Raw genomic sequence first — 12,206 nt, 5'->3', positions numbered from 1 at the left:
TTTTCTTCTCCTTCCCACGGAAGCACAGGTTAACGGGAGAAGGAGAGGGGGGAAGCTTCCGCATCCGATAGCCCTACGGTCTTCTTTTTCATGGAGCTGATGCTGAGGGTTGCGCTCGGCCTGGAGGTTGGCCCCCAGCTGACATAGCGGTTAACTCGGCCCTTGCAAAGGAATCCGAGAGTTCATAGTTATTCATTGGACTGCTTGCAAAAACAGACTTTGGATTTTGGATACATAACTAATGGCTACTCCTCAGGAGCCAGGAAAGAAGCTGAAAAACAGGCGCTCCACCTTATTTGCCAACCTGAAGCTCACAGATAGTTTCTCATGCGCCGTAGATGAACAGACATTCCCGTTCTCCCAGGATAGGTCGGTTAAGGCATGGAATTCCATGGAGAACCTGGACAGCCCTACTTCTGAGAGTACGCAACCCAAGGCGAAAAAGTCCGGTGTCAAAACCAAGTCGAGGAAACCAACACATTTGCTGAACATCAATGTTGGGGGCAGGATTTTCCTCCTATCCAAACATTTGGCTGCCAGGTACCAATACACACGCATTGGCTCTTTGGCCCTTTGCACGGACCGCATCAAGCAGCTCACATTCTGTGATGACTATTGCGTCAGGAGGGACGAGTTCTTCTTCGACCGGGACCCTGTCTTCTTCAACTACATCTTCCAGTTCTACCACAGTGGCGTGCTCTGGGTCATGGAGGAGCTGTGTCCCATCAACTTCGAAGAGGAGATGCAGTACTGGGGCGTCAGCCTGAAGGACACCCAGCGCTGCTGCCGCATCCTCTTTGAGGAGAAGGTGGACGAGCTGAGGGACTACCTCAAGGTGGAGAAGGAGCTCATGGCTCAGATCGAGCCCAAGCACAGCGAGGATGGCTTCAAGGACATGTTCCTGGGGGGTGTTCGGAAGTCCCTTTGGGACCTGATGGAGAACCCTTACTCCTCTCTGTCAGCCAAGGCCTTTGCTGTGTTCTCCAGCCTGTTTGTGCTCATCTCCATAGTTGCCATGACCCTCAACACAGTCAAGGAATTGAAGTGCGAGGCCATATATGGGAAGACCTACTTTGAGTGCATTGAGATCCTCTCGATCATCTTCTTTACCTTTGAGTACTTCCTTCAATTGCTCACCACCTGCGAAATCAAGCATTTCCTGATGAGCGCCCTGAACTTTGTGGACCTGGTAGCTGTCATGCCCTACTTCATTCAGCTGATCTTCGAGGCCTTCAGCAATCCGGAGGACCTGAGCGCCCAGGACGACCTGAAAACCATGGCGCGCGTCAGCAAGGTCAGCAAGATCCTGAAGGTCGTCAAACTGATGCGCATCTTTCGCATTCTCAAGCTGGCACGTCACTCCACAGGCATGCAGGCGTTTGGGTTCACGCTGCGGCAGTGCTACCAGCAAGTGTGCTGCCTCTTCCTCTTTATTGCCATGGGAATCTTTACATTCTCAGCCCTTCTGCACTCGGTAGAGCGGGAGGTGGTTGGCACGCCCTTCAGCAGCATACCTGATGCCTGGTGGTGGGCGACGGTGAGTAGCGCTAGATTGCTCTAAAATTATAATTCCCATTGTGTGCTTGGGCCGTCTTTGTAGTTGATAATCCCAAGTTCTCAGAAATATACTATACAGATCTGGAACATTTTAAATTAAAGACCTCTGCTCATTTGTCTGATGTCATCCTATGGTTGCTGAGTGACATTCAAATTAGGTTGACATTCATATTCAAATTGGCAGTTTTGTCTTAATTTAGAAATATGACTGTCAACTCATTTGAATGTCACTCAGCAACTGTAGGCTGACATTAGAAAATATGCAGTGGTCTCTTAATTTTTCCTGTGTATACAGTGAGGAGAAAATGTATTTGATACCATGCTAAAGTTGCCTAAAAAGAGGAATAGAAAATCATCATTTGACAATTGATCTTAATGTCTTGCATGAGTAAAAATAAAACCACTAAGTAGGCCACTAACCACTTTTTCCAGTAGGCCTATTAGCCTGTTTGATTTGCATTGAGCTCAATGAGCATCAAACAGGCTAATAGGCCTACTGGAAAAAGCACCATGCCAATCTCTAACTATGGTGAAGGGTATGTGATGATGTGGGGCTATTTTAATTCCAAAGGCCAAGGGAACTTTATCAGGATGCATAATATCCTGGATCCATGAAATAGCTGGCCTTTAAAAATAAAAATCTGCCTGCCCCTATGTTAACCCTATTTGTTAAATTCCCATAGGGTTATATAGGCGGTCAAATACTTCCTTCCCTTAGCATTTAAGGAAAACATTTATTTATTTACGATACATTCTCCAATCACAAAGAAAATTAGTGTTCTTGGTGGTTTGATTTTTACTCATTTTTTTGAATGAAGGCATTAAGATCAATTGTCAAATGATGATTTTATATATTCCTGTTTTAGCATGGTATCAAATACATGTGCTCCACACTGTATGTATGCACTTGATGTTTACATTCTAGTTCTACCATAATAACAGGAAAGGCTCCTTGAGTGAGTGTGAGAGGGGGCAGATTGGAAGAAGTCACATTTTACTCCAAAGATGCATGTTGATCCCTTGAAGCCTCCTTTAGTTTGTAATGCCTGTAATCTGATTACATGTTTATTAATCCTTTTGTGGATGATATTATGTTGTGGTAAAGGTTGCATACCATATGGAAAGACCCAGATTAAGTGCTTCAATGATAATTATGAGCACAGATGTCCTCCTTTCATCTTAGTAATGTTTTTTACAAAGAGAAGGTTTTCCAAGTTTTATGCCGCTGCAGATATCAAAGGGGATTCTGACATGAATACCCTCTTTTTTTAACTGTATATTCGTTTTCGTTTAATAACAAGCAACATGAATACTGTCAACAATTACATGGTGTTGATATCCTCACATTTTCCAACAACAACTATTTGCTGTTGTTCCAATGATGTCAAGATGGTAAAATGAAATCATTCATGATGCTGACCTCTTTTATTAGATTGTTCCTTGTTTGTTAATGCGGGTGACTGATCAGACAGTTATTAAAGTTTAACCCTAGACTTGTTTAACCTTAACCTAAGTTTTACACTTCTGTTCCTCCTCTTGTTCTGACACTTCCTTCTTCATTTGGTTCCCTCTCTATATGGCCACCACAATACTGTTTCGCAGCAGTAAGCATGAACTTCCGAGTGCCGTGCTGATCCAGTCTTACTTGCACTGAAAGAATGGATTATGAGCACACAATCACAGGCAACAGTTCAGATAGGACACTGAGGAGTGACAGCAATATGATTGGATGGGATTGGGAAATTACCATGGCTGATTCAAACCCAGGTTCCTGTTGGCACCTCACTTGTCTCCGAATGTGGTATGGACACTGTTTGTACCACACCATAGTAGAGCAAATAAAGTGCTATAATCATTCAGAAATGGATACAAGCACCGCATTTGGTATGATTATTGGTCTGATGCCTTTTGTTTAAAAAAAGTGGCAGCCACTGTGCTTTCTGCCCTCTGTACAACCAAATCATGTATTTTGCATCATCTCTCTTGAACAGAATATGATAGCACAGCAAGAATGACTGATTGTTGTAGTCACTTTGCTTTTTGCCATAACCAAATAATGTATTTGGCATCATCTGTCCTGAACAGAACATGATCGCACAGAAAGGATTACGTCTTCCTCTATATTTTGGTAGACAAGGATTACAGTCATAATACAATATCATGCATTCCTCCTGCTGGCCTTTTTGCTTTAGCCAATTTATGTACTTTGCATCCTATATGTTGATATGATATGAACCAAACATTCAGAAGAGGTAATGTCTACACCCATGTTTTCATGGTCAAGGACTACATTGATCTCATGTATAGTATAACATCATAATGTTCAGATTCAGGTTGGCCTATAATGATGAATTCAGTGATGTGAAAAGGAGACCATGATGTGCTGATCAGTAAACGAAATTGCACTTTGTTGCAGAGGTGACCAAGTCACTGTTTGGCAGATAACACGTAAGTCTCCAGTCTTAACACTGAAGTCCAAGTAAGTCCCAGGTCAGAGGTCCAAAGTAAGTCTTACCAAGGCCAAGTCGATCCAAGTCCTTATTATTATTTTTATTATTTACATTGCATGTGAATGCAATGTACTGTTATCCCTATTCTTCTTAATATAGTTATTATTCTTCCTCCGACCAAAATCCACGTTTTATAACGCTAAAACTACTTAACCGTTTGACGTCATTCAAACACTCGTACAAAGGTCTTGTAACGGAGATTTGTCCAATGTATTTTTCACATTTGTGAACTTTATACTTGTAGAGATATTTACGATAAAAGATTTTAAAATTCCCATAGAGTTAACGTTGAGACCCTTTGGCAGCAAAGATTAATTGTTACGTCAGTGCTCAGCTGTCAGTAATCAAAGATCTTTGATCCAAATGCCACTGCTGCGCAACCTTTTTGCATTTACATGCAATGGTAATTCCTTCCATGGAATTACATTTTCTAGTTATTATTATTATTATTATTTTAATCCTAAACAAGACACTCATATGCAACTGCATATTGATATCAACATGCTTTCGATATAATTATTATCAATAGCCTATAGCATACTTTACATATTGTAAAAGCTTATAATTATGAGCCCAAAGACAAAAAAAGTATCCTTTGTTCTCTTACAAAGTAAAAGTAAGAGTGAATTCTGGTTTTCAATATAAGTTTACTACTAACTGCCAATCTTATGTCATCTTATGCCAACAGTCATGCTAAACAACTTCAATTGAGTGAGGGGTGAGGTGCCCATGTGAGGTGTGTGTGAGTTAGGGAGTGAAGTGTGTTGATGACTATTTAGATGGGTGAGTGAATTGATTTTACTGTCTATGGCTGTGCTGTGTGAGAGGGGGAGTGGTCAGCAGCTATATGTGCACTTAATATACCAATTTTCTTACCCACACATCAAACTTGACACTGCACTCACTGGTGCCTGCAGCAAGACACAACTCTGAAATCAATCCCATAAAAGATATGCAGTTAACACACACATACAATTGGGGGAGTGGCTACAGAGTGGCGAAAGCCAATGTATTTACCAGTATGATTATTACCAATATATTTTGCATTTCTTATTCAAACAACATCAGACTTTGATGGCTCAAAAACATGTGATTGTTCAATTAACATATTGTTTTGCTTAGAAAAACTAAGACATTTCAAATGTGTTGATGTGGGTTTATTTTAATTCCAAAGGACAAAGGGACTTGATCAGGGTGCATAGTGTCCTGGATAAATGAAATAACTGGCATTTAAAAAATAAAACAAATACAAATATGCTAGCCTCTATGGGAATTTTAACACATAGGGTTAACATAGGCGTATAGGCATAGTTACTTATGACCCCTGTATTTTAAGGAAAACATTTATTTATTTACGATACATTAGGCTATTCATTCACAAAGATGATTTTACAGTATATAGTCAACTTTAGCATGTTCCAATACTTTTGGAGGGGACTGTAAACTTGATTGCCCAACTCCCGGCTCTCACAGATTGTGCAAATACTGTGCTTCCCATCTCCGGGCCGTTGACAATGCTCCTCTCTGTCAGAACATTGGGAGGAAGCATTGAATACGCCACATATAACATGGCCATTTCTCTTTCTTTCTTCTGACAATAATAATGTGTCTGTAAAGGGAATGCCTTAGGTTTGGTTGGTTTAGGTTTGAGGCTTTGGTCTAAGCATTCCTTTTTAGTGTGTAGTGTGCAGTGACAAAAACTGTAAACCTGTTAAGCTTGGTCTCAGGTATTCCATTGATGTCACAAGTAGTCCCTGTCCATCCACATTCTGCATATCCTCCTGCGTCTAGATACAATCTGGATGAACTTGTAAGGACAATAAAACTTCTTGTGACATGGTACAGCGTACATGAAGTGCCTGTGGCTATCATTTGCATATTTCACAAACTGCTTGTTGGATTGGCCTCTCACACACGCATTTCATTTTCCTGTTTTCTTTCTTTTGGAAATAATAATGTGCTTGTAATGAGAATGAGCTTATTCTAACAATATCAAAATAGTGTCCCCTGTGGAAATCCTTACCGCCTCAGTCACTGTACACTGCAGCCAGGTCTTCTGTGGGAAACATAATGGCCGCCTGGAAGTGCGTGCATGTGTGCGTGTGTGTGTGCGTGCGTGCATCTTTGGGTGGGCATTTGATTGTTGACATTTGGATTGTTTGGGTGAGAAACAACAAAAGTCACTTTTTTTACATAAACAAGGCCATAAGAAAGGGGCAAAAGGAATACAATTACAGGGCCATTATCCTACCTGTGAAAAAGCATTACATTAGCATTTAATTAGCATTAAACTCTTTGCATGAAAGCTTCTGTTTTCTTTATAGGCTACAGTAGAATGCACTGATTTAAGAGTCTCTTTATAATGAAAATTCGTATGATGAACTGGCTAGGGCAGAACAGTCTTGGTTCATTATGATTAGCTGATGTAATATTTGGATTAGGGCAGATCTCATCTCAAGGTCTCTACACATAAAATGAAGCACCAACAACATACTTAGTGAACAGAGTTTATTACAGATGACCGTTAAGAACACTTACCAACTGAACTTAGAAAGGAAAGTCAAGATCTCATGTGACATAATCGTCTTATATGGACTTTCCTTCGAGAGGAACTGGGGGACTCTTGGTAAGTGTTCTTAACAGTCTTCTGTAATAAACTCTGAGTTAGCTAAGTACATGCTTGGTGCTTCTTTTTATGTGTAGAGGCCCTGAGCAAGCTACTGGCGAGGTTTGGTTTAGGTGTGCACATGCCTATCTGGGTGTATAAGTATATCTACTTTTTTGATCCTGTGAGGGAAATTCGGCCTCTGCATTTATCCCAATTTGTGAATTAGTGAACACACTCAGCACGCAGTGAATACTCAGTGAGGTGAAGCACACACTAACCCAAAACAGTGAACTGCCTGCCCAACAGCGGCGGTTGGGGAGCAGTGAGGGGTTAGGTGCCTTGCTCAAGGGCACTTCAGCCGTGCTATGGACTGTGGACTATGCCCACCCCAGCCCAGCCCATCGACACACCCCTGACTTATATTGAATGAGTTATTTATCTGCTGCACAACCACCGCCCCAATTTCAGGGAGAAGTGACAATGAACTAATCAGTGGTTGAGATGAATAACCTAATCTCAACCACCATAATTGTAAATCATGTTGACACAAATAAAGGCTAGAGTGCAATTACAATGAAATACACATTTCAACATGAGGTCCGTCTCTATCTTTGTGTAGCTGCAGGTGTTTGAACAAGTTATGTCCATAGCTATTTAGTTAGCAGTTTACTCTGTTTATCTGAATGATGATTCAGACTGGTGGTTTTGTGCCTAATCACAGGTCAGCATCTCCACAGTGGGCTATGGTGACGTGGTGCCTGTGTCTGTGCTGGGACGGCTGGTGGCGTTCGCTTGCATCTCCTTCGGCATCATCCTCAACGGCATGCCCATCTCCATCCTCTTCAACAAGTTCTCGGACTACTACGCCAAGCTGAAGGCGCAGGAGTACACGCAGGCGAGTGTGAAGCGCGGCCTGCAGCTGAAGGTGCGGCTTCGCCGTCGGCTCGACCTATGCTTCCACCCCGAGCCAGACGAGAGCGGTGGCCCCAGCTGAGTTTGGATTGACTTGCCTCTTTTTTCTCCACAGTGCGGTTTTTCCTTGTCACAATACCATTCTTTTACCATATTCTTTTTCTTTCTCTTCATTTTTCTGTTTCTTTTTCTCCTCTCCTGCCTTGTCTCCATAATCTTCCTTTTATCTTCTCCTTTTTTCTGTCAACCTTCGTTCTGTCTCCCTGTTCTTCCACTGTGGCACAAGCCTTGAAAAAGCAGGGTATTTAGTAATAGACAGTTCAAAGCAAAGTGATTCCTGGGTGAAAAGGAAGGGAACACAATTAGACAGAAATTAGAACACATTTCGACTTTTAGTAAACTTCAAGAGAAGCACACAGACTTGTCAGTGTGACCACCAGGGTGTTTGTCGACCAACAGAAAATGTGTTCTTGAACTGGTTCAGAATTGCTTGAACCAAGTGCTACCTAGTGAACCAGCCAGCATTTCCACCAGTTTTGAACAGAACCCAGGATGTGTCACCAACAGAGGGTGTTGTATGGATAAACAAGTTAATGACGGTATTAGTTCATCATATGCATAAACAGGAGGATAATATAACAGTTGTATAACAAAAACGATTATCTGTGTAAAATGCTGTTCAATGTCTGCGGTGTATAGTTTTGTTCACTCATGGCAAAAGTTGATGTAGACAGAAAACTCATACTTTTAGTCTTCTCCCTTTAAATGGAATGTTACGTCCACTCTTTTTCTTTTGTTTCAAGCTCCGAACCAAAGTGCCACATTCTGAACCGTTTTCTTTTTGTGAGGTAAAAATGCTCCCAACTGTCGACACCGGTTCTCTGTTGGTGGAAAAAGGCTATCACAGAACCAAAAGAATTGAAAAAAATATATAGGCCTACCCTTGCACGCCAGCCTACTTTCAACCAACCCCATCTTAATAAAGATGTAATGATACAAGAAGTTCTGAATAAAAAACAGAATGCTGAGCCCATCCAGAAGACCTGAAAACCTATACCCCTTGTGTTTGAATGAGGCATTTTTACTCAAAGTGCTGTAATGTTGGCTCATCTATCTCATGAGATTTCGCTTCCCTAATAAGTGTCTTGATATCTATGCATTTACACAATACCTAAATGTACTGTAGGTGCAGTTTTACACAGCATTACAAAGTAACAGTTGTCTTAATATCATTGCAATATTGTTCATATATTGTCTGTTAATCCTTATCCCTTTTAATATCAGTAATATGTACAGTTTATCCTCCTTGTTGCCGTAACTGCCTGAGGAAGACAATCATTTCTTGGTCTCTTGCTGCATCAGCTGTCCTTTAATATGATTTGGTCAATTTTTTGCTCAAGGATTGGTGTGCAAAAGCTGATGGATAAATGACAGTCTCTGTCAAACAGGTTTAGAGTTAAACATGATTTTCAGGTTTTACATTACTCTCCAGAAGTCCAGGCTTATATCCTGTAAATAGATTATGCTTGACTGCCGTTTCTTCCATACATTCAGTTCCATATGCAGTACAAAGACTCATGCTTTGATATAACTACATATCATCCTGTACAAATGAGTTATGTATATATCATCGTTTTTGTCTTGTTTCAACACTTAGGAATAAATCATTTTAAATGTAGTTTGTATATTGTATTATTGAAGGAAACATCAAACATCAAACATGTGCTTTCCTCCAGGTTTTCTATCTTTCTTTTTTTAAAACAGGAACAAGATTACCCTCACCCACCCTCCCCATACACCTCTTGGCAGCTAGTATGTTCACAAAACATTTCTCAATTACAAATGTAGGCCTACATTCTCACAGCTATGCATCAATATTCTTACAAAACATAGACCCACATATGTCTATAACTTGTTAGGTGGCTCAAATACAGTAATTATTTACAATGTGTCAACCATTCTGTGAGGTGATCAAATACCAACTGAAAAAAAGAGAGATAAATCAAAGGCAATGAATAAACAGTGGGAAGGATAAGGGGGTCTCAATTACAATTAGAGACACTTACCCAGTGGGCAACTGTTTCAGACTTGCAAAATATAACAAAAACGGTCCACACTTGAAATAGTACCTTTCCACAGATCCTCTCAATGTAATATTATTTTCTCTAGCTTTAGAAAACACATCACATCTTCCAGCCAAACAGAGGCTGATGGGGAAGTAGAAGATTATCATGATTGCCTCACAGTGAAGCGGCGGTCATACAGGTTTAGCCAGTTATTTTTTCTTCCGTTTTTTTCTTCAGCAATTTTCCGTCAAGGATTCCTGGGACACTGACAGTGACACTGACATTACAACCCCACCACCCCACACTAACAAGCGAAAACTCACAGACAGAGAAGCACGCATACACAAAAGCAAGTGCACACATGCACACGCTCATTTACACACATAAAAGGTGTAGTAGGGGATAGAACATATCATTTTAACATACCTGAGGTCACAGAATCCTCTATAGTTAAAACCATAGGCCACCTTAAGAACTCAAAGGCTAAAGATGTTTTTGGTTGTGATTGTGCATTTGTGAAGAAGTATAAATGTATCCTCTCCACTCCAATTACTCATCTGGTTAACTTGTCTTTTAAACATAGTTGTTTTCCTATGGCCTGGAAGACAGCAGCAATAACTCCTGTTTACAAGGCTGGTGATGTAACTGATGTTACCAACTACAGACCTATCAGTATACTCCCTGTCATTTCTAAAGTGAGTGAAAGAATAGTGTGCGACCAGTTGATGGACCATTTAAATCAGGGCCATTTTCCACTGCACCCTATGCAATTTGGTTTTAGAAAGAACCATTCAACTGAGACCGCAAACTGTTACTTTATTGAACAAATCAAATCCAGCCTTGATAATGGGGGTGTTGTTGGTGCCGTTTTCCTTGATTTCAGAAAAGCCTTTGACACTGTGAATCATAATGTTCTGTTGTCAAAGTTATCCAAGTTTAATTTTTCCACTAAAGCTCTGACATGGATGGAGTCTTATCTGGACTCAAGGAAGCAGTCCACCAGAATTAATGATGTATGCTCTTCCTTTGCCAACAGTTCCATTGGAGTCCCACAGGGATCAATTTTAGGACCAATTCTATTTAGTTTATATATCAATGACCTGCCTCTGATTTGCCCAGACGTCAATATTCAAATGTATGCAGACGACACAGCAATTTACGCATGCTAAAAATAGAGAACAGGCTGCTCTAAAACTTACTGCAGTCCTAAATAAAGTATCAGATTGGCTAACTAGTAGCTGTCTGACTCTCAATGTTAGTAAAACAGTTGCTATGTATTTCTCTAGAAAGATAAATGCACAGCAACAACCTGACATACTGGTCAAAGGAGAGGTGATTAAAATAGTTGACCATTTCAAATACCTGGGCATAATTATTGATTCTAATCTAAATTTTAAAAAGCATATTAAGAAGATATCCAGAAATGTCAGAGTGAGTTTGATTACTTTTAGACATATAAGACATCAATTACCCTTGCATGCTGCTAAACTGTTTATGCATTCAATGATTTTCTGCCATTTGTCTTATTGTGCTACAAGTTGGTCTCAGGCAGGGGTGACCACTCTGAAACCCTTGTACTCTCTATACAAACAGGCTGTGAAAGTGTTTGATAAGAAACCAAGAAAGTATCACCACTGTACTATCATAAAAAACATAGCCTGTTAACATTTGACAGTTTTATTTGTTTCTCTGACATGTGTCTGATGTACAAATTAACCCATGATCTTGCACCACCACCACTTAAGCAATGTGTGTCATTCTGTAGAGACAATGTTAGGGTATCTAGGGCAGCAATGAGAGGTGACATGTTACACTACATTCAAAAAGACCACTTTTGGCCAATCAGCATTTTCATATCAAGCAACTAGAAAATGGAACTCAATCCCACTCCATATCAGAGACTCTTCAAGTTTTAGGGGTTTTAAAAAGTCTTTGAAGACATGGCTCAAAGACAATCAAGCTTGTGATCATTGACCTTTGTTTTTCATTTAGCTTTTCTTTTACTTGTAATGTTAATTCTATTGTCTTTTCATCTGTCTGTGTTTTTACTGTGCTTGAACATCCTGCCCAGGGACTACAGGTGCAAATTAGCTATTTAGCTAACCCTGGTATAGAAGTTATTCTATGCATGGTCCCTGTCAAACAAAACCAATAAACTAAACTAAACTAAGAAGATGGAAACAAATTGACAAACGTGATTTATTGTTGCGAAGAGAATGTGCAATGTGACAGCGGTTATATTTTGTACCGCTTTGCGGTACATCTAGTTGTATACATTTTCTGACAGTATGAACAACGTGTGTATATATAGTGAACTTTCTGGTGTCCTTGGTGATGGGCATACTTCACAATAGTTGGATAAACAGACTAGCAAAAAGGGCTACCCCATTTGTCATATGGCAATGAGCAGTCACTTTGGGATTCAAGCCTGTTATCATAATATACTTTGAGGCCCAAAGTCATCAGTGACTTTAAACATGAACTCAAGCATTGAGAACATAGTTTGTGTGCACATAGTTTACTAAAAAGGACAAGTTACTCCTCACCAACCAA

The 12,206-nt window shown here is 40.3% G+C and overlaps 1 protein-coding gene across 1 annotated transcript; it reads left to right on the top strand.

Moving 5' to 3' along the window:
* The first annotated feature begins 241 nt into the window (after positions 1-241).
* Positions 242-9,300, top strand: LOC134102377 (potassium voltage-gated channel subfamily V member 2-like). The gene is made up of 2 exons (XM_062556462.1): positions 242-1,537; positions 7,397-9,300. Exons 1-2 carry the CDS (start codon positions 242-244, stop codon positions 7,667-7,669), a joined length of 1,569 nt encoding a protein of 522 aa, XP_062412446.1. The 3' UTR covers positions 7,670-9,300.
* The last annotated feature ends 2,906 nt before the right edge of the window (positions 9,301-12,206 follow it).

Source organism: Sardina pilchardus, chromosome 15, assembly GCF_963854185.1.
Source record: "Sardina pilchardus chromosome 15, fSarPil1.1, whole genome shotgun sequence".
NCBI classification, from domain to species: Eukaryota; Metazoa; Chordata; class Actinopteri; order Clupeiformes; family Clupeidae; genus Sardina; species Sardina pilchardus.
The sequence above is the reverse complement of the archived record's forward strand: the minus strand, read 5'-3'. Positions and strand labels throughout refer to the sequence as shown.

Coding starts and splice junctions, on each gene's coding strand:
- LOC134102377 (XM_062556462.1), top strand. CDS start 242: ATGGCTACTCCTCAGGAGCCAGGAAAGAAGCTGAAAAACAGGCGCTCC. Junction 1,538..7,396: donor ATGCCTGGTGGTGGGCGACG/GTGAGTAGCGCT, acceptor GCCTAATCACAG/GTCAGCATCTCCACAGTGGG.